The sequence below is a fragment of the Alexandromys fortis genome, unplaced genomic scaffold (assembly GCF_014885135.2).
Source record: "Alexandromys fortis isolate MF-2015 unplaced genomic scaffold, M_Fortis_MF-2015_v1.1 scaffold_72, whole genome shotgun sequence".
Classification (NCBI taxonomy): domain Eukaryota; kingdom Metazoa; phylum Chordata; class Mammalia; order Rodentia; family Cricetidae; genus Alexandromys; species Alexandromys fortis.
Window position 1 is genome coordinate 3,274,986 of NW_026067969.1, and position 19,412 is coordinate 3,294,397.

Consider the following 19,412-nt stretch of genomic DNA (forward strand, 5'->3'; position numbering starts at 1 on the left):
GCAACCTTCTGTAGCCCCTGTAGGCTGGGCACCATCTGCCCATAGCCCTCAACTCTACACCAGCCCCAACCTGCTGTCAGATTTTCCAAAAGAGCCAAGCTTGCAAAATACCAGCCTCTGCCCAGCTCCTCAGCCCAGCTGGTGTGTTCTGCAGACATCAGAGCAGTCTCCCATTCTTGCCTCTTTCATGGCTAGAAAGTCTCTGCCTCAGCCAGGCCATTGAGTCTCAGGGATCATAGCCCCAACATGGGAGAGCTATGTATTGGTTCAGTCTGACCCTCAACCGAATGCTGTTGGTGGACCCAGCAAGGAGCAGTAGCCGGAGGAATTAAAAAAATGGTCACTTGCCGGGTGGTGGTGCGCCTGAGGCAGAGGCAGGCGGATCTCAGTGAGTTCAAGACCAGCCTGGTCTACAAAGTAAGTTCCAGAACAGTCAGGACTGTTAGAGAGAGAAACCTTGTCTAAAAACAAAAACAAAAATAAATAAATAAATAAATAAATAAATAAATAAATAAATAAGCTGAATAAAGGTCACTTGGGACTGTCACAAGCTGTATGCAGAAAGAAAACCCCTGGGCTGAGTATTACAGTGGGCGCCATGGAGGAGTAAGAGGCGGTGAGCGTGAGAAAAGCCTGCTCCCCGGGTGTTAGGCAGAGAGGCCCCTGCAGTGTGAGAACCCCTTCTCCCTTCATCCCTCCTGTTGACCTTTGTGCTGTATTTCCAAAGCCATTTACGGGGGTTGTGGGTGAGAACCTGGGGTCAGGAGGTAAGTCTGGCTGTAGAAGAGGAGGCTGCCGCCGCCATGTCCTTGTGATCCTGACGCTGCCAACCTGTGCTCTGTCACCTAGGGAATGTGAGACAAGGTTTGAGCTCTGACCAAGGTCCTGAGATGGCAGCCTTAGATCTCCCTGGTCACACCCTTGGGCCTCTAGAGAGGCATTACCCTAGGTATCTTTCTAGAGAGAGAATCAAGTCAACACCTAGCCTGCTGCAGGAACACAGCGTGGAGGGAAGGGTTTGAACCTTACTGGTGTCTGAGCATGGTGGAGACAGAATGGATTCAGGGGAGCTGTTAGCGGGAAAAGCACACTCTGGCTCCCGCCCGAGGCTCCTCACTGGACTGCTCTCCAGCCGGGTTGTTGGCCAGGCAGATGTTGAGTGAGCTTGCCCTGCCGCTGTAGTTCTTTTTTGCCACGCTGCCCCCACCATTCCTGAGAGCTGGTCTGCTCACAGCTGTCTGGGAGCTGTTGTCTGATGGATGGGCAGTCCCAAGGCCTGTGCCATCATGGAGGAAGGGGGCAAAGCTGTGTGGTCTGTGTGAGGCTGGGGTGCCTCTCCCATCTGCAGAGCTCAGCATGGAGAACAACAGAGCAGTAGATGCATGCTTCACATGTGCCCAGCATGTCCCTTGTTCTGGCGTATCACTTCAGTGGTCATCGCTTCCTGTCCTGTCAGGAGCATGCCCTGCACTCCTCTGGGGGTGTTTATATGTTGTTTCTTCTGCTGTTTATCTTCCTCATTTTATTTCCTTCTTCAGGCCCATTCCCACTTCTTCTAGGAAGCCTTCTTGGGTTTCTCTGCACCTTCAGACAATCAAAGTCTTTTACACCTGCTTTAGTATTTTTGTGGCCCATCAGCTCCAGGAAAGGCCATCTGCCTTGACCTCAGATGAGCTCCTGGTACAAACACCAGCAGCGTGCGTCCAGGGTATGCAGCCACCCAGTGGCCAGGTACAGGCAGATACAAGGCTGGGCTCTGAGTGTGTCTCCCTCAGCAGGCCCTGGAGGGGCCTCCAGGATTGTGGATGCACTGGCTTGGAGCTAGCTCTTCCTGGCTCTGAACATGGGGGAGTGTTCCAGGAACTGTGGACAGCCTGGGTGACTGTCTCCTGTATATAGCCGTGCAGGAGGAGCGGCAGAGAGGCAAGGACCGGAATGAGAATGAGGTGGAGTCCACCAGCAGTGCCAATGAAGACATGCCTGTGGAGAAGATTCTGGAAGCCGAGCTTGCTGTTGAGCCCAAGACTGAGACATACGTGGAGGCAAACATGGGGCTGAACCCCAGCTCAGTGAGTCTCAAGACGTTCATCTGCCTTAGTTTACCCCTGGTTACTAACTCGCTTACCCTCCTGCTTGAACAGCCAATGAACCAGAGTCCTGTGGCTGCTATGGTCTCTTATCCCCAGCAGTGGGACCTCTGTTCTGCTGGGTGACCCTGTGAGTGCCCTACTCTGCCTAGGATATACCTGGGGTGCTGTGTCTGCCCTATCCAAATGCTCAGCAGACTCAGGGCCAGGGCAGCTGTCACTGTGGAGTCTTGGCTCATGTGCATGGTGAGTCTTGATCTCAGGGCAAGAGAATTCTCCAGAGAAGCTACAGGGAACTGAGCCTGGGCAGAAAGCTCGGTGGCAGCTGCTAGGCTCTAAGGCTGTCACGAGTGTGTGGCCTCAGGGTGACTTTGCAGCCTCTGTCCCACTCGCTGCTGTGAGGAGGTGGAGGAGCCAGCAAGGAAGTGCTCGTGGGTGGCAGCTGCCATGACTGCTGTTGAAGCAGAAGTGCCTCTTGTTCCTCTAGTTGGTCACCCTTGAACAGGCCACCTGTAGGAATGGCCTAGACAGACACTTCCCCAGTCTTACTATACTATACATCTGCCACCTCTAACTGCTGCAACCCCCAGACAAAACCACTGCTGGCTCTCTGCCTGGCTGCCTTCAGGGTCTTGGTTCCAGAACTTTCTGGCTTCCATGCCTGTTCCTGGACTCTAACCTGTATTCTTCCCCTGACCCTTCCTGCCACACCCCCTGCCATCACTTCAGAGGCCATTGGCCAAGATGGGCTTGTTTGGGTGGGAGACTCCATTTTCCCAAGGCACAGTGAGGAGGTAGCTGCAGCCATGTCCCAGATTGGGGCATTTCTTGTGAGGATCCAAGAACAGAACCTTGGACAGACCAGCAGGCTTCATGTTGTCTCAAGATCTTGGCCCCTCTGCCCACATGTGCTTTCAGCGTGATATCCAAACTCCCATCTGTCCTCTGTGTGGGCCTCTGGGCTGGGGTCAGAGCCCTGTGGCTAACCATTGGACACCCAGTCCAGGCAGACCTCAGGGAAGGCCATATGGTTTATAGTCAGGGTGATGTTTGTCTTCTCTTGCTCCTTGGGGCCTAGCCTCAGCCTTTTGCTGCGAGCTGGACACAGAACACTGGCTCTTTCCCTTCAGCTCTAAGCACAGGGCAGTAGCACAGGCTATCCCAGGAGTCAGTGGGGTGGTGTCTGAGCTATCCCAGGGCTCAGACATGTCTCTTCCCTCTCTGTAGTCTATGAGTGGAAATCCCCTCTTGCATACTTGTGAGGCCCTGTGACAGAAGCACTGTTTCATCCCCCCCCACCCCCGTTTCCCACCTCTGTGTCTAAGGCCCAGGGATGCCTTACTGGGGAGAAGGTGTAGGGCTTTATAGGTAGTCTTCTTTTGGGGACCCAACCCTAGCTGTGTTATGACACCTCCCCACCATGGAGACCACAGGACACCTTGCCCACTTGAACCTGCCCAGTGCTCTGGCAGGGGTCCTGTCCTCCGACTCCTCTTGCCAATCCTGGGAAGGAGGGGAGGGCAGCATCAGGACTCTACCTTGTGGAATAGGATCCTAGGGGTGGTTGCCTGGGCTGTGGAGGCTGACTGAGGTCAAGTAAGGCTGTTGTTGGTAATATCCTCTGACAGGGCCTTTGCCATCCTCCTGGGAGGGGGCAGGTTTTCAGAGTTACCCAGTAGAAGGTCATTGTCCTCCTAGCTTCCTGTGACTGGCATTGATCTGATCAGTACATGGACGGGGTGTTTCTTCCCTCAGCTGCAAGCTAAAGAGGCCAGATAGGCAGCACCTAGCCTCACAGATGGGCTGCTGGTTCCTCAGGGCCCTGCCTGGGTGGTCTTGTGACCACACCTCCCTGGCAGGCTGTGGCTCATTAAATGTCTACTGTGGAGCCAGCTCAGTGGAGGGAAGCTGTACAGTCAGATGGAGGAGGTCCCAGAGTGCAGCTATACAGTCAGATGGAGGAAGTCCCAGAGTGAAGCTGTACAGTCAGATGGAGGAGGTCCCAGAGTGCAGCTGTACAGTCAGATGGAGGAGGTCCGAGCCAGAGCCCACCCAGCCCCTCCCTCCCAGACAGCCCTCCAGATAGATAGTTCCTGCTGTACTTGGCCCTCACACCTGTGCAGCGCCTGCCTCCTTCCTTCTCTGGTCCTCTGCTCCAGCCTTCTGCCCAGTCCTGACAGATGGCACACGTGCACGTGGCCGCAGAGGTCACAGTCAGCCCAGGAGTAGCTTTGAGCTCTTTTTCCCAGCCACAGCGGCATTGTGGCAATCTAGGATTCAGTAGGGCAGCCAGAGAGAAAACTGTTTCGTGTGGCAAGGCAAAGATCAGAGTGTGAGTGCGAGACTTGTCGTCTGGTCCGTGTATTCCCTCAGCTGTCTCATTGTCTCCCACCTTGGCAGGGCCAGGCAGTAGACAAGCCTGAACGCTAAGCAGAGTCCCTGGTACTCTGCATGGCTGGGAGACATCAGCACCCCTTTTGACTCTGTCCTGGGGATCTTGTACTGACATCACCTGCCCTTGCAGCTCTAGGCTTCCCCTGCCTCCAGTCCTGCCAGACCGGCGGTGTGAAGCCGAGTTGTCAGCTGCCTTTCACTGAAGAACCCTTACAGGCCCTTCATACTGGCCTGGCTGTTTAGACTGAACGTCACCGCCGACCAGATGGTTTCTGTCAGTTGAAGCCCTTCTAAGGCAGGCGATTCTCTCTTCTGATGCTCGGCCTCTTCTGTTTTCAAAGCCAGGAGTTCTGGGGTACTGTTACCTACCACACTTTGAGATCAGAGGGCCATGACCATAGCCCACCTGCCAGGCACTGAGATTGGCTTCCAGAGGGACTGGGTATTCCTCTTCTGGGCAGAACATTATGGAAGGCTTCTAATGACATGCCCTCTCCCTGTGTGTGACCTGGAATCTGGACCAAGCATGGACTAGCCCCGAGTTTCCAGATCCATGTCTGTTAGAATGTCTCCCCTGGATGGGCTCCTCTTACCTTCAAGATGGGGTCTGGCCCAGCTCAGCTCCCTCACCTGCATCTTACATGGCTTCTCTCCCATATCTGTTCCTCCTCTTCAGGGGTGTGGGCTGCTCCAACAAACTGCCACAAATCCATTGTCTTCCTTGGTACAAAGTCCGCTATCTTCTCTCATTGATCTGTGTGACCCTATGTTGTCTTGTTGGGCACCAGTCAGGACGTTGGCCGGACTGAGTCCTCCTGCCTTTCCTGCATTTGGAGGTCTCCAGCTCCCTGGCTTGGGGCTCCTGCAAGCCTCGGGTCAGCCACGTGCCCTAAGCTGCTTTTCTTGATACATTCCTTCAGACTCTGAGCCTCCTACTTCTTCTGATGGCCTCCGGCATGATCCTAGGCCAGCTCCATTAAACCAGGGTCATTCCCCATTCTTGGTATTATGATTGGGTCTGTTCTTCAAAGTCCTTTCACTGTGTCAGGTCTCAGATACCAGGGGTTGGTATGTGGGTTCTGGGACTCTGCCCCATGGGCGTTTTAATGTGTGGGGTGGTGTTCTATCGGGGTATCAGCAGTGTGAGGCTTGATTGGTGTCCTTCCTCCACTCCAGCCAAATGACCCTGTTACCAACATCTGCCAAGCAGCAGACAAGCAGCTCTTCACTCTTGTGGAGTGGGCCAAGAGGATCCCGCACTTCTCTGAGCTGCCTCTGGACGACCAGGTCATCCTACTACGGGCAGGTGAGTAGCCAGGCTGGGTGAGGCTAGGACGGGAGGCTGCAAGTGTTGGGTGGGTGTTAATCCTGCTGTCTAGAGCTACTTCTCTCTTCCAGCCAAGGATGGGTCAGGAAAGGGTCTCATCAGGTTGCCCACCAGGTCTCTGTGACCTCTGCAAACTTGTCCCCTGGGAGCTGCAGGTCCTTTTCTGAGCAGAGGTCTTGATGCAAGTGTGTGAGCATAAGCGGTGTGTCTCATACTCAGTGGAGGGGGCTCTGCGTGGTAGGAGAGTAGCCTTGGAACTTGGCATGGGGCTAGCTCTGCAGGTTGTCCCGAATCTTCCCTATTAACGCATACTAAGGAAGAATCCTTAACATTGATTGGATTCCACCAGTGACCAGTAGGGTGCCAAGGTTAGGCTCCTTAGCTCAGGTTCCTGCCTGTGGAGAGATGGGGATGTGTTGGGAATGGCATCTGCAGCTCTTGCTCGCTGCGGAGCTGTGATGACAGTTGACACTTCCCTCACTTTCCGTGAAGGGCCCTGGAGGCTGTGCTGTCTTGAGGCGCCTGAGCACCTCAGCTGCTTTGTTTTTTCTGCCTGCACCAAGGGCCTCAGCTCAGCCTCAGCTCAGCCCACCCCAGTAGATAAAATGAGCCATACAGATGGATCCCTGTATATCATGGAATGTTTTGGAAGCTGTTTGCTTGGGCTCACATAGACCCCAGTCTTTCTGCCTTCCGCTTGAAACCATCTGTTGGTGGGCATGGGTTGTCGAGATGAGCAAAATGGATCCTGCCATGTTTGCCTCTGCCTGGGTGGACTTGTTCCACGTTGGGATGGTGTGTGGCCCACTTTGTGAGCAGCGATTCATTCGAGGCTCTGGGAAGCATGCTGTCCAGCAGGTGTACAACTGTCCAGGTCTTTGCCCTAGCCATTGAGGCATGGCAACCCATGTGAAAGAGACAGCCCTAGTTTGGGGCCTCACGTGACCTGGTCAGTGTAGGGCTCAGTTGCCTAGATACGAGATGGGGCACAGTTTGCCCCATGTGCTTTTGTGGGGTCCCTGAGGTCATGGTTCTGGGAGTGATCTCTAGTATCCAGGTTGGTTTGACCTGTGGCAAGAAGCATAACAGACCCTACCTCTCAAGTGATGGCTGCCTCAGTTTCTCCCATGTAAGATGGATAAGTATGTCCATGTAGGCTGGCAGCCATGAGACGGGAACACAGGTGCTGAGCAGGCTTATGCACTGCCCTGTTGAGGAGCCCCTGGCTGGTTGTGCAGAGTCCTCTCCTTATCCCCCTCCCCCACACCCCTTCTTAGTGCTTGCACAGCAGCCTTGGTTGCTTAGTACTGGACCCTGGGATTAATGGCTCCAAGATGGCTTTCCTTCTCAGTACTCAACTCTTGTGGCGCTCCACACGGCCCAGACTATCAGCAGTTTTTCCATAGCCATCCCAAGGGAAGTCTTTGGGAGTTCTCCCAATTCCTCTGAGGCACGAGCCCTCTTTAAGTACAGAAAGAAGCTACCGTTTTGCCCTGAATTTGTTAGGGGTGTGTTTGGTGCAGGATCCTCAGGGATGACAGGATTGCCAGTGTACTTGGTAGAAGGAACAGGCGTTGCTCACACTTAGGTGCTCTGGGCGACACTTGCTGGAGTCGCTCTTTGGGACCCTTGACTTGGGTGTGGAAAGAAATGGGTATGGAACATGCTGCTTCCAGAGGTGAGGGGAAGGGACAGTGATGGGGTCACAGAAACAGCGGAGTGACCATATGCTTTTCTCCCCCCCCCCCCCAGGCTGGAACGAGCTGCTTATTGCCTCCTTCTCCCACCGGTCCATAGCTGTGAAAGATGGGATCCTCCTTGCCACTGGCCTGCACGTACACCGGAACAGCGCTCACAGTGCTGGGGTGGGCGCCATCTTTGACAGGTGAGCCGGGTGGCATTGTCTTTGGTAGGCGGGGAAGGTAGGTCTGATCTTTGATGAGTAGGTAGAATGGATGCCATCTGTATCACATGAGTGGTGTAGCATCACCTTTGATGGGTAGAGGGGTAGGGGACCATTTTTGACCAGTTGTCTAAGTATGCATTGTATTCAGCAGGTAGATGGGGTAGTTGCCCTCTTCAGTAGGTGGGCCGTCTTCAACAGGTAGGCAGGGTGGGGCTATCTTTGTGGAAGACAGGCCCCTTGGTCTCTTCCTGCCCTTTTGGGCACAGCCTCTACTTAGGAAAGACATTAGTGTGGAAAATGCAGGCCAGACATGAGGAGACTGTCGTCTGTGGAGTCCAGGGGAGTTGAGGCCATAGGCAGCCTTCCTTCTTTGTGATCTGTGTTATCTACAGGGACAGCTGCACTTGGTTAACAAAAACAGATTATGTTTCTGGTACGGCTTTATAAGTGTCAACATTTGGCACGTCCCAGACAGAAGCAGTGCTGTTGTAGCCCCAGGGTAACCTGTGCCCTGAACTAGCACCGAGTGGCTGGTGTTTCTGATCTGCTGGGCCTCACATCCACAAGGGGCATGGATGCGTGCCTCTGTACTGCCCAGCTGCTTCTCAGAGACATGCTCAAAGGAGCAGGCCGGCTGGAGTGCTGCCGCGTCCAGTGGCCGCCTGGCTCTACCCAGTTCCTCTTCTGAATTGCCTGACTTGCTTGTGCCCAACAGGTGAGGTACTGTGGCTGCTTGTCCTTTCGTCTGCCTGGCCAGCACAATGTACAAGCTGAGGGCCCATGCCAGACCTCAGTGTCAGCTGAAGTTGAGAGGCTGGGATGGCACAGGGGTGTAAGGAAATGAGTAGGAATGAACAGGTCCTTAGGAGGGAGGGAGCAGGGCTGGGGTGGGGCAGGTGAGTCCCTGCGCTTCAGAGCCTTGAAGCTGGAGGTGGGCAAAGCCACCCACCTGTACTCTATGCGACAGAAGAGACAGTACAGACCGAGCTCTTCCCAGGGAAAGACCGGTTAGAAAACACAGAGTGCATTAGTACAGAAAGGTTTGTGGCCACAGATGGGGCAAATGCTACCTCAGTCAGTGCCAGGCTCTGTGCTGCAAGCCCTCTGGGGACCTTTGACAAGCTCACATATGCGGCCACTCCACAGGGGCTGGGATGGGGGCTTAGCCCTCTGGAGTCTGGTTTTGGGGAATGTCGCCCTACTCACATGCCTGGTTAGCAGTGAAGTGACAGTGCTGGGGGCCTTATACTTAGATTTTCTGGGGATCCCAAGCACTGACTGGAGAGATCCTAGCTTATCCTCACTGCCAAAGAGAGTGGCGTGTGGAGTCTGACCCCTGGTGACAGGACTCCTCCTTGCTGCTGAGGTCAGAGAGACCGGCTGACATGGGAGTGGGGTCTAGGATTCTTCCAAGCTGCCTTCGTGTTGAGTGGACTAAAGACACTTGCCCTTGGAGAGGTTCCTGTCTTGCTGAGGAGGCTGTTGTGAGTGTGTTGAGAGGCTTGTCCCAGAGGAAGTCTAACCTGGAGCTAAGGGAAACAGGCATGAGTGCAGGGCCACCAGGAATGACCTCACAGCAGATCTTGTCTCAGCTCTTCTCGACTCAGCAGTCTTGGGGTTCCTCCTCTGGGCCCAGATTCCCAGACAGCCATGGGGTGGTGGAGGATCCCACCCTGCAAAGAACCATGGGCTAGTGGTGATGCTTTCTTTCTATGGCCCTGACCAGGCCCGGTGCCTCCAGCTACACTCAGTCTACCCTGGCCATCCCAGGAGTCCAGAGGGTCTCCCTTGGTGGCGCTCTAGGAAGGTTGTGTCTAACGTGGACCCTGACACCTGCTTTTTTTCTGCAGGGTGCTAACGGAGCTGGTGTCTAAGATGCGTGACATGCAGATGGACAAGACGGAGCTGGGCTGCCTGCGTGCCATTGTCCTCTTCAACCCTGGTATGGCCGTCCTGCCTCCCGTGCGGCCAAGGGCACTTGTGTCTTCCTAGCTGCTCTGCCTCACGCCTTGACTTTCAGGGCCCGGTGTCCCCATCACAATAGACAACAATCTTGTGCCTCCACTTGTATGGAGACTTAACCAAGAGGTCCAAATGGCACTCTGTATGACCACTTGGCACTAGTGGGCTCTGTTGTCCACAGTGGTCTTCTGTCACAGTGAGCTCCCAGGATGGGGTTGGTGATCATGTCTTCCTGTTAGGTATCCCAAGGGCAGCCAATACTGTCTTGAACTTTGGCTTCAAGGGTGTTTGGGGTTGTGGAGAGCAGCTCCCCGAGGGTGGCAAGTCCTTCCTGCGACTCTGGAGCCTCCAAGCTGTTGCCGTCACAAAGGCTGGGACCCTGTCTTCTGTGCAGCACTGTGCAGTGGGAGCTGCAGCGTGAGGAGTGGGCCAGGCCTGTGCTCACAGCTCTGGGTTGGTGACAGACGCCATTAGTGGCCACTCCATGTGATGATGGAAGCATAGTATAGTTGAGTGTGTGGGATCCTTGGGAAGAGAGTCAAGGATTCGGGGGGATGGCCTACAGGGTTGGGGGTGGATCTAACTAGGCCCTAGGGAGCTGCTGAGGCTGGGGCCCTTGGTCCAGCAGGGTCTGCAGGGCTTTTGTGTTTGAAAGTTCATCCTTGTCTGCTGGGGAGGGGATTGTATGTGGGTTGGAGGCTTAGCTCATCAACCCTGCCCATGGTGGGTGGAAGGTATGGAGGGGCAGGGGCATAGGCTTCTACCCATGATAGCTCACCAGTTTGTAATTCCTGGGCCAGACTGATAAATCCCAGGTTAGGTCTGTGAGACCTGGCTGGAGGCATGGGGAACCAGGGAGGTCTTGGCCAGGGGCTAGGGGGGAGAGAGAGAGAGAGAGAGAGAGAGAGAGAGAGAGAGAGAGAGAGAGAGAGAGAGAGGGAGAGTGAGGAACTAGGTTAGTTGAAAGTCTGACAAAGTCCAGGGAGCCCCCAGACCCAGACCACCCTCAGTATTTGCAGGAGACACTGTGTCTTGATGATGTTGGTGATGTGGTTGTGGCATAGACGCATCCTGGATTGTGGCCAGCGTCTAGGCTCTGAGGAGGGGCTTTCGGGGCATCTGCTCGTGGTGTGGTTTAGGGAGCTCCTCGGTGATGGGCTTGCAGCTTTCTTCTTGTTGATTGGGGTCCAAACATTGAAAGCATTGATTATCTCTCATGGGCACCTGGAAAAATATGGGAAAACTAAGTCCTTGAAAGTCAAGGCGCTGGTTGGCGGTCCCTTGGCTTTCAAGTGGCAGAGTGAAGGCATGACTCTGGAGCATCCCTCCCCCTGGGCTATGAGCTGTGAGTCTGCAGGGCAGCCACGTATACTCTCTGCTGTGTTTACGTGTGGCTTGGAGACAATCTGGGGGCTCTGACCTGAGGCCACTTCTTTCTACAGACTCCAAGGGGCTCTCAAACCCTGCCGAGGTGGAGGCGCTGAGGGAGAAGGTGTACGCATCACTAGAGGCATATTGCAAACACAAGTATCCGGAGCAGCCAGGCAGGTGAGCTGCACCTCCACCCCCAGACAGGCCCCTGCCTGTACCCCTGGGCTCAGCCACCCATCTCTGAAGTCCTTTGTGTGCCACAAAGTCAGTGGTGTCCACCACAGGTCCAGTGTGGAATGCTCTGAAGGCTCTGAGCAGGAACTAGGCCACCCTCTGGCTCACAGGCTCTGAGGACAGCACACCTTCCCCAATACCCCATTGTGAGCATTGGTCCAGTTCTTGGTGCACAGTAGGCGCTTGTCATTGTTCGTGAATACGAAGCCTTTTGTTCTTCACTCGTAAATCGAACCTGTTAAGAGGGCTGGAAATACCAGCACCATGTAGGTGCTTTACAGCTGTGCAGAGGAGATGGCTGAAGCCGGAACACACATTTTCTTAGTATGTCTAAAGAAGACTGGTGTCTGCGGTCATGTTCAGGTTCACACTGCTGGGTGGACGGTCTGTAGTGCTAGGCACACAGTAGGTGTTCAGAAGGAGAAATGGTGCATTCCCGGGACTCAGTCTGATGTTTCGTTCTGCTCCTCCTCTTATGGGGCACCTCTCAGCCTACAGACTGGTGTGAGGGGGTGGGGAGGACTGGGCAGATGGGCACACTAACCCATCTTGTTGCCTGGCATGTACATAGTTAACTGTCCACACTGCTGCTTAGTCCTCATCTGGTTTGGTTTAAAGTGAAACTTCCCGGAGGAGGACAGGAGGGTGGCAACGGCTTGTTTTTCCTGGCTTCCTGCCTTAGCCCATCTCGCCAGCTCAGCAGAAAACAGCCTGTTCTCTGGCGCCTCTCCAGCCTCCAAGTTATGCTTATGCCTTTAAACTGAGGACGGTGGGGCAGCCAGCCACAGGGCTTCCTCCCTGGAAGTGAAAGACATGGTTAATAATTAATGAGGCTCAGAGCCCCCTCCAGTGTATAGGAGGACCCCCATCAGACGCAGAGGTCACATGTGAGACCCCAGGTCCTGTCCCCACACCACACTATCCTCGTGTCTGCTGTGGCTGATTGGCTTGGATGTCTGTCTTCCATGAGCCGTTAGACTCCTTTCCCGTACCTATCAGTCTTTTGTCCAGGAAATACTCCAGGAGTAGAGGGACCCAGGGTCCTCCCCAGCACCTAGTAAGTAGCCCAGCAGAGTCCTTTCTGAGGAGGGGCCTGCACCATGCTGGGGATGCCCGCGGGAGGCTGACATTCCTGCTGGAGCACAGAATTCTCCAGCTCACTGCTGGCTCCACCTCCAATGGGGGTCCCCACCCTGTGGCTTTTCAGTCACCCATTGAGTACCGGGTATGTTACCCTTGAGGCTGCCCACAGATCTTTCTGTTGCCTCTTCCTAGGACAGGCCCTCCTGCCTCTAAAAGGTAAATGCTCTTGCAGAGGCCTCTCTCGTGCACAAATCCATTCATGCTCTTACCTGCTTAAATTTTTGCTGTGGCTCCCAGTTGCCCGTGGAGCAAGCCCACACTTGTAACTTCTCTCCCAAATCCTGTTGGGCCTGTCCTGGCCGACAGTAGTCTTCCCGCTTCCATTCCAGGGCCCTGTGGATCTTGGTGCACCTCACCCTACCCTAGCCCTACCCATTGTGCTCTTTCGTCTCTAAGGAGCCTCCTCCTTTCTCCGGTTCCTTGCTCCATCTTCCTGACAGGTCAACTCATGCAGCTTCCTCTGCAGGCCAGACTCAGGTCCCAGGCCACTGGTCTCAGCTGGTCTCTAGGGAAGTGACAGGTCACTAGAGAGGGGAAGCACCGCCTGGTCTTCTTGCCAATCCTTATTCTTTACTATCCTGCAGGTTCGCCAAGCTGCTGCTTCGCCTGCCTGCACTGCGCTCCATCGGGCTCAAGTGCCTGGAGCACCTGTTCTTTTTCAAGCTCATCGGGGACACACCCATTGACACCTTCCTTATGGAGATGCTGGAGGCCCCACATCAAACCACCTAGGCCCCTGCCACTTGTGCGCCGGACCTGCGCCCTGCCTGGACACAGCTGCTCAGCTGTCCCTGCTCTTTCTGCTGGCCCATGTGGACCTTTGGGGTGCAGTGTCCCTATGGTATCGAAAGATGCATCACCATCCTTGTCATCTTTATGACTGCTTGCCTTTGGCCCAGGTCATAGCCAGAGCTGGTTGAGACCCAGCCAGCCCCCTCCCCCACGTCAGGCTCTTGGGCTACCTTGCTGTCACCCTGAGGGGCTTGGGGTGCTTCTGGAGCTGGAAGAAGGGCTTGTTCTAGTTGCTGTTTGCTGTCGCTGGTTTTCGACACGCCCACATGGCACCTATGTTTGGAGTGGCCCATCTTTGCCTGTTCAGAGTCCTGGTACCCAGCCAGGGTGGGAACCCACCTGGGGTGAAGAGGGAACAGGTTCTATCCCCATGGGCCATAGCTAACCTGTAAAGCCTGTTTCCAAAGATATCCTGAGATGTCACCACAGCCACCGTGTGGGATCCTGGGACCCCCGTGAGGCTGCATGGGCTGGAGGTTCTCTGTCATGTCCTCCCAGTTCCTTTTTGTGTCATTGTCCCCCACCATATGTCTCATCAACCCTGGTTAGCCAGCTGTGGTGATCTGTCTTTTCCCTAGTCCACATCTTCCTTTGTGGTCTGCAAGGTGGTGCCAAGGATCATCCTGGAAGGCTACCCCTGGCTTTCTAACTCAGTGGTCCTGTGGGCAACACATGGACTGTCCTTTTGCTGGCCTCTTGTAGGACACCGGACATCCTGAGGCTCAGGGAAGGAAGAGGGTTGTTGTCTGGTTTCCTGAAAGGGGGCCGGAGGGACTTGGGGATGGACCAGGCAGATATGAAAGGTGACTATGTCCTGGTGTGGGACTCTCGCATGGACCCCTTACTGGACTGGCCACTTCTGTTAGGAATGCTGATGGGCCTTTCTGGGATTCCTCTTGGTATGATGTTGTTTGTAGACAGTGTCCAGAATCTTACTCAAGCAAGGGCTTTTTCACACCTGCTCAGGTGGTAGGTTGTGGACTCAGGCTTCAGTTTGTCCATGTGGCTTCACCTCAGGCTCTGAGTGTGCCTTTCTGGTTGAACAACATTGGTTGCACTATAAGGCCTCCCTTGGTCCCAGTCTTCATGATCTAGTCCCAGATCGAGGGGCCCAGGTTGATCAGGAGCAGGGGTCTTAGTGGGGATGACCACACTGCCTCCCCAACAGCTGGACTCCCATTGGTGCAAAGGGGTAAGAGGAAGACCCTCAGGAAACCAGACATCTAGGGGGTTGGGCCTGGAGGTAGTGGGTAGGAGGAGCCAGTTTTATAGGCTCTATGAGGAAGGACACATTCATTTTCCATCTTTTCAAAGTCCCTAACAAGAGCCAGCTGAGGCACCTATAGAAGGTTCCAGAACATCTTCCCTGTAGCCGCTTTCTCCATGTGGTGGCATGAGAGATGTGTGTGGGAGGCCTCGCAGTTCCCAGGACCAGCCAGCTTCTAGGCTTTCCTAGAAACCCCGTGCAGCCTTTGAGGACCGGTAGCACCAAGCAGAGGGGTACAGATTCCCCGGTTCACACCTAGCGCTGTACCTTCAGCAGACCACGGCTCCCCTTTTTCATGCTGGCCCCATTATATGCTGTGCCCTGTGTTCTTCTGAGCCACCGAGGATGGTCCTTGGCTCTAGCAGAGAAAGTCCTGGGGCTGACTCTGGGATGCTGCTGGGAAGTGTCTGGGCTTGGCTGGCTTTCAGGAACTGAGGCCATGGCCCCTAGTGCCAGTGGTCCACATAGCCTTACCTGTCACTGCTTGTCACCATAGACTCCCTCGTGGGCTTCCTGTTCTTTAGCCTCATTGTCACCATTATGTGTATACAGTGCTGTTATTTGCAGGGGAGGTGAGGGCGTGGTGTCACTAAGGAAAGAATTGGGTTCATTTAACCAGACATTTAGCCGGTTACCAATCTGGTTCAATTAAGGTGATTGTAATTATTATTATTATTTTGGTGGGACAATCTTTAATTTTCTAAAGATAGCACTAATGCCAGCTCATTAGCCACCCTGCACCCATCCCAACCTCAACCTCGTTGGATGACTGCCACCGATGGTCATGTGACATCTACACTGCTACTTCTGGGCCATATTCTTCATCTGTGTCACCTCCCTGCTTGGAGATTCACTTGGGGTTCCTATGGCTGAGAAGTGACGATGACCACAGAGCCTGTGGCAACTTCTGGCCCATATCACCCTGAAACCACAGTCACTGAGGGAATTTGGCCCCACACCCTCAGTTTTCCAAATGACCGCATCCCTGTGGATACTAGGCAGTTTGACGGTGCCAAGGGAAGCCTGCGCCCCCTCCCCTGGGATTCCAGAAGACCTGGCTGGAGCAGGCAACCAACGGTGAATCATTTGCTGTCCCCATCACAGAATCAGGGTGTGTGACCTGGTCCCCGTACACACAGGTGTGTGTGTGTGTGTTGTGAACACGTATGTGCTGTCCAGAGACTGCAGAGGCCGCAGTGGCAGGAGATGCGGCACAGTTCCCAATGTTTTGTGTTCTTTTTAATCAAGACTTTCCCATTTTCCTGTACATTTGCTTCTTGTGAGCAAGGACCTGAGGTCCCCTTCTGTGGGGAAGTCAGGCTCTGGTGACTCTGGAGGCAGGGGATGCATCTATTTTCAGATGCTGCAGGGCTGGAGTGCCCTGATCTCTAGCCATGCCTTAGCTGGGATGCGCGGCCACTGTGGGGAGGATGCCGCGGCCGCAGGGAGTAAAGATAGAGGAATGTTTAACGCACCGGGAAGGGTAAATGAATCTATTTTTGTACAAATGTAATTTTATCCCTCATGTAAACTGGATGGCATGGCGGGGCACCTATTTTGTCTCTGCTTGAGTGTTGAGAAGCGTGGGGACACCAGGATGCTGAGATGGCAGAGGAGGGCCCTTCCGAGGAGGCTGAAGACTCGTGAGAACAGCACAGACACTTCCTTTGATGGGAGGGAGGGCCGCAAGCGGCAGGGTTTCCTTCCCCTTCTTGGTGATTTGAACAGCCTTGCTCTGTCCTCGGTGCCTGCCTGCCTGCCTGCCGGCCTGGCCGCCACTCGTCTGACTGTGAAATGACTTCCCTGCGTAACTGCTCTCTGGGACATTGTGGCGCAGATGCTGGGGGTTGATGAACAGCAGTCTCAGGATTGTAGAAAAGAAACACAGAAAAACGTGAGAGGAGAGACAAATATGAGCGTTTCAAAATATATCTCCATTCGGTTCTCATCTGTCCTGTCTTGGGAGTTGCAGACATGTGGGGTGATGGGATTGGGAGGGCCTGTGGTGCTGTGATGCACTCACTCCCCTGGGACCCCTCTCCAGTGGGCACCAGCTTGTGGACACTCGCAAGGACCGTGTGCTGCTATCTGCCCAGCCTGGCCCTTGTGCACCTCTGTGCTGGCTGGGGTGGGCAAGAGGTTCACACGGAGGGACCAGGTACATGACGTCATCTAACTGCCCCATTAATTACAGGTTAGCAATACCCCATCTGTGCCATCTCATGTGATAAATGCCCTTTGTCTCCATGCTGTCTGCAGCTTGGACTGCATCTGCCCCCACGTTTGGTGACACTGTCCTGTCATCTCCCAATGCCCCTCTCTCTGAATGAGTTTACTCCTGGGAGGCCCTGGGTACCTATAGGCTGGGAGTGGGACCTAAGGGACCTTGAGGAATTGGACACCTGTCTCTAGCTGCTGGCTAGCAGGCTGCAGGACCAGGATCCTTGAAGTAGCCGCCTAGAAGCACACCATCAAGTGTACCCTTTCACATACTCGTGCTTCAGCACCCCCAAATATTTCCCACTTGACTGTGGAGGAGGGCAGTGGGAAGCTGGGCCCAGCATGCTGGGATTCAAGACCCTCATAGTGCCGTTCCCACTTCCTCAGGCATGCGAACAAAAGCTGCTGTCCCCAGAAGTAGCCTCCCCCAGGTCCCTAATGGGTCAGCAAGACCTTGCAAGATGCACTTTCCTCTTGACTGGGAGGTGCTGCTGGCTAGAGAGACTTTGTCCTGAGTGGAGTCTTCCCTGTGGTAGAGCCAGTGCCATCCCCAGGAGCAACGAGAACCTTTGGCAGTCTAGAGGTAGGGGACCTGGAGGGTCCCTGAACCACTGAGCTGCCCATATGATGCCTAGGGCCAATATAACCCTTCTGCCAGCCCACTCCTGTCCTCTGTGATAAATTCATGTACCCAAGGCTCATGCTGGTCCGTTCTTTGGTCTGGAAAGAGGGAACCTCTGAGAAGTGGGAACTTGTCTTAGCTTCATGCTCTCTCTTTACTGACCTCACGACAGATTAGAAGTGGGGTCAGTCTCTGTTGGCCATACCTTTCCCCAGAAGTCTGTCCTCAGAAAGGACAAGGGACCCTGCAAGAGGCTTCGGGTTGGGGCAGGGAGCAAGGTGACAGTTGGTAAAGGCAACACAACTGCAGAAGGGACAGTTCTCGGGACCCTTGGTGACCAGTGGGTGGCGGGATGAGGCAGATGAGTCCAGGTGGTGCAGGATTGTCCCTAGCTCGGGTCTCCCTGGGGTGGTACACGGGACTGACCACCTTCAGGGACATAGTACTGAAGAATGGACTGCCACCTGAACAGACCCAGGCTGCCTGCCGGCATCACTTGGCAACCTGGTGTAAGGCCTCCTTCCTGCCTCTGGTTGCCATGGCAATGCCTGCTCAGGGCAGTCCCTCTGGACCAGAGATGCCTGGCTTGATAAGTTTATCAGCAGCAGAATCAGGCAGTGGCAAGCTGAGCCAGCCTCTAGGCCTGTGTAACATGAGAGGCCAGGGTGGGGGCAGGGCCTCAGGTCTGAAGACACCTGATGTTTGGTTGGGATAACACCAAGCCCTTATTCTTTCTCTGCTTCTGTGCATGGTACCAGGAGCCAAGGGACAGGAAAGAACAGACTTTCCCATCAGCAAGCAATAGTGGCAAAAAGAGTGGTTGTGGTGGTTGGAACAAATGGGGCTAGCCTTGTCTCCAGGCCTGAGGACTGCAGCAGTGCTAAGGTATTGGAAAAGCTGGGCAGGCAGGGATCAGAGCAGCGAGGGAGCCAAAGGACATGTGGAGAGTCCCAGAGGGGAGTGTGTCCTGGTGACTGTCCCCTCAGTTTAGAGAGTGGAGTGGGTGGTTATTTAATGGAGAGCCCTAGAGAAACGCCAGGAGAGGCTCTGAGAGGCACAGCTGAGGACTTAGTCTGCCAGTTCTTGCAGAACCCCTGAGGGCAAAGAGGCTGCCTGGAGGCTATGCCAAGGTGGATTAAAAGCCGGAGGCTGCTGCTGAGGATATGCTGGGTGGCCCAGGACTGACAGCTTCGTGACTAGTTCACAAATGTGAGGCAGCACTGCCCCCTGCTGGAAATGTCTGGATAAGGCTGACTCCCTCCAGGGCCTTCTGGTCCCCCAACGGCCTTGTGCTATGCAATACACTCTATCTCCACCCCCAATTATGAGAATTCTCTGGGCGCTGGCTGGACCAGAGGCAGACAGTTCACCATACTGACAAGAGCAGGGTTTGGCAGGGTTGGAGCATCTGCAGTGTTCAACAGGACGCCGGCGAGCGGGCTGTGTGCTCACTGTACATCAGTGCTTGATGGGCAGCGTGGCCCACCTTGGGCCTGTTGCCTTAGCTCTGATATGGACAGGGTGCCCATGGCCAGGGCCCTGGTAAAAGAGGTCCTGGTCACCTGGGAGATGGTCTTCAGCTACCACTTGCTCTCCTGCTAATAAGGAAGCTGGCACTGGAGTTGGGGCAGTGTGGACTCAGATACCAGTCTCGAGATCTTGGAGAAGATTAGGGCTGTGGGCCAGGTCTCGGGAGAGGGCACCATTGCTCTTACCTGCTGGGAGAAGGATCTTGAAGACGAGGCACCCTCAAAGGTGAACAGCGAGTCTTGGAAATCTAAGAGCTGCCTGGGGTGGTCAAGTGAGGGAAAACTTGGGGCAGTGGAGAAGCTTGATAGCTCCCCTTCCTGCCTTCCTTTCACCTCCTCTCCTTCCCTTCCCCTCTCCCTCTCTCTTCTTCCCCCTTCCCCCTCTTCTTTCCCTTCTATCCCTCCCTCTAGCTTTCACTCCCCTTTCCTTCCTCATCCTCCTCTCACCATCTCCTCCCCTCTCTCTCTTCTCTCATTCATTTCATGCATCCTTCCCGCTGCCTTCCCATGCATCTGTCCTTCTGTCTGTACAGCCGTTTATTCACCTTATGTCCATTT

The 19,412-nt window shown here is 54.6% G+C and overlaps 1 protein-coding gene across 1 annotated transcript in view; it reads left to right on the plus strand.

Annotated features, from left to right (window-relative positions):
* Positions 1-16,431, plus strand: part of Rxra (retinoid X receptor alpha) — an 87,558-nt gene extending 71,127 nt beyond the window's left edge. Inside the window, 6 exon segments of the mRNA XM_050154936.1 lie at positions 1,900-2,069; positions 5,658-5,787; positions 7,561-7,693; positions 9,565-9,656; positions 11,119-11,224; positions 13,009-16,431. Coding sequence (XP_050010893.1) covers positions 1,900-2,069; positions 5,658-5,787; positions 7,561-7,693; positions 9,565-9,656; positions 11,119-11,224; positions 13,009-13,156 — 779 coding nt within the window. The 3' untranslated portion in view covers positions 13,157-16,431.
* The last annotated feature ends 2,981 nt before the right edge of the window (positions 16,432-19,412 follow it).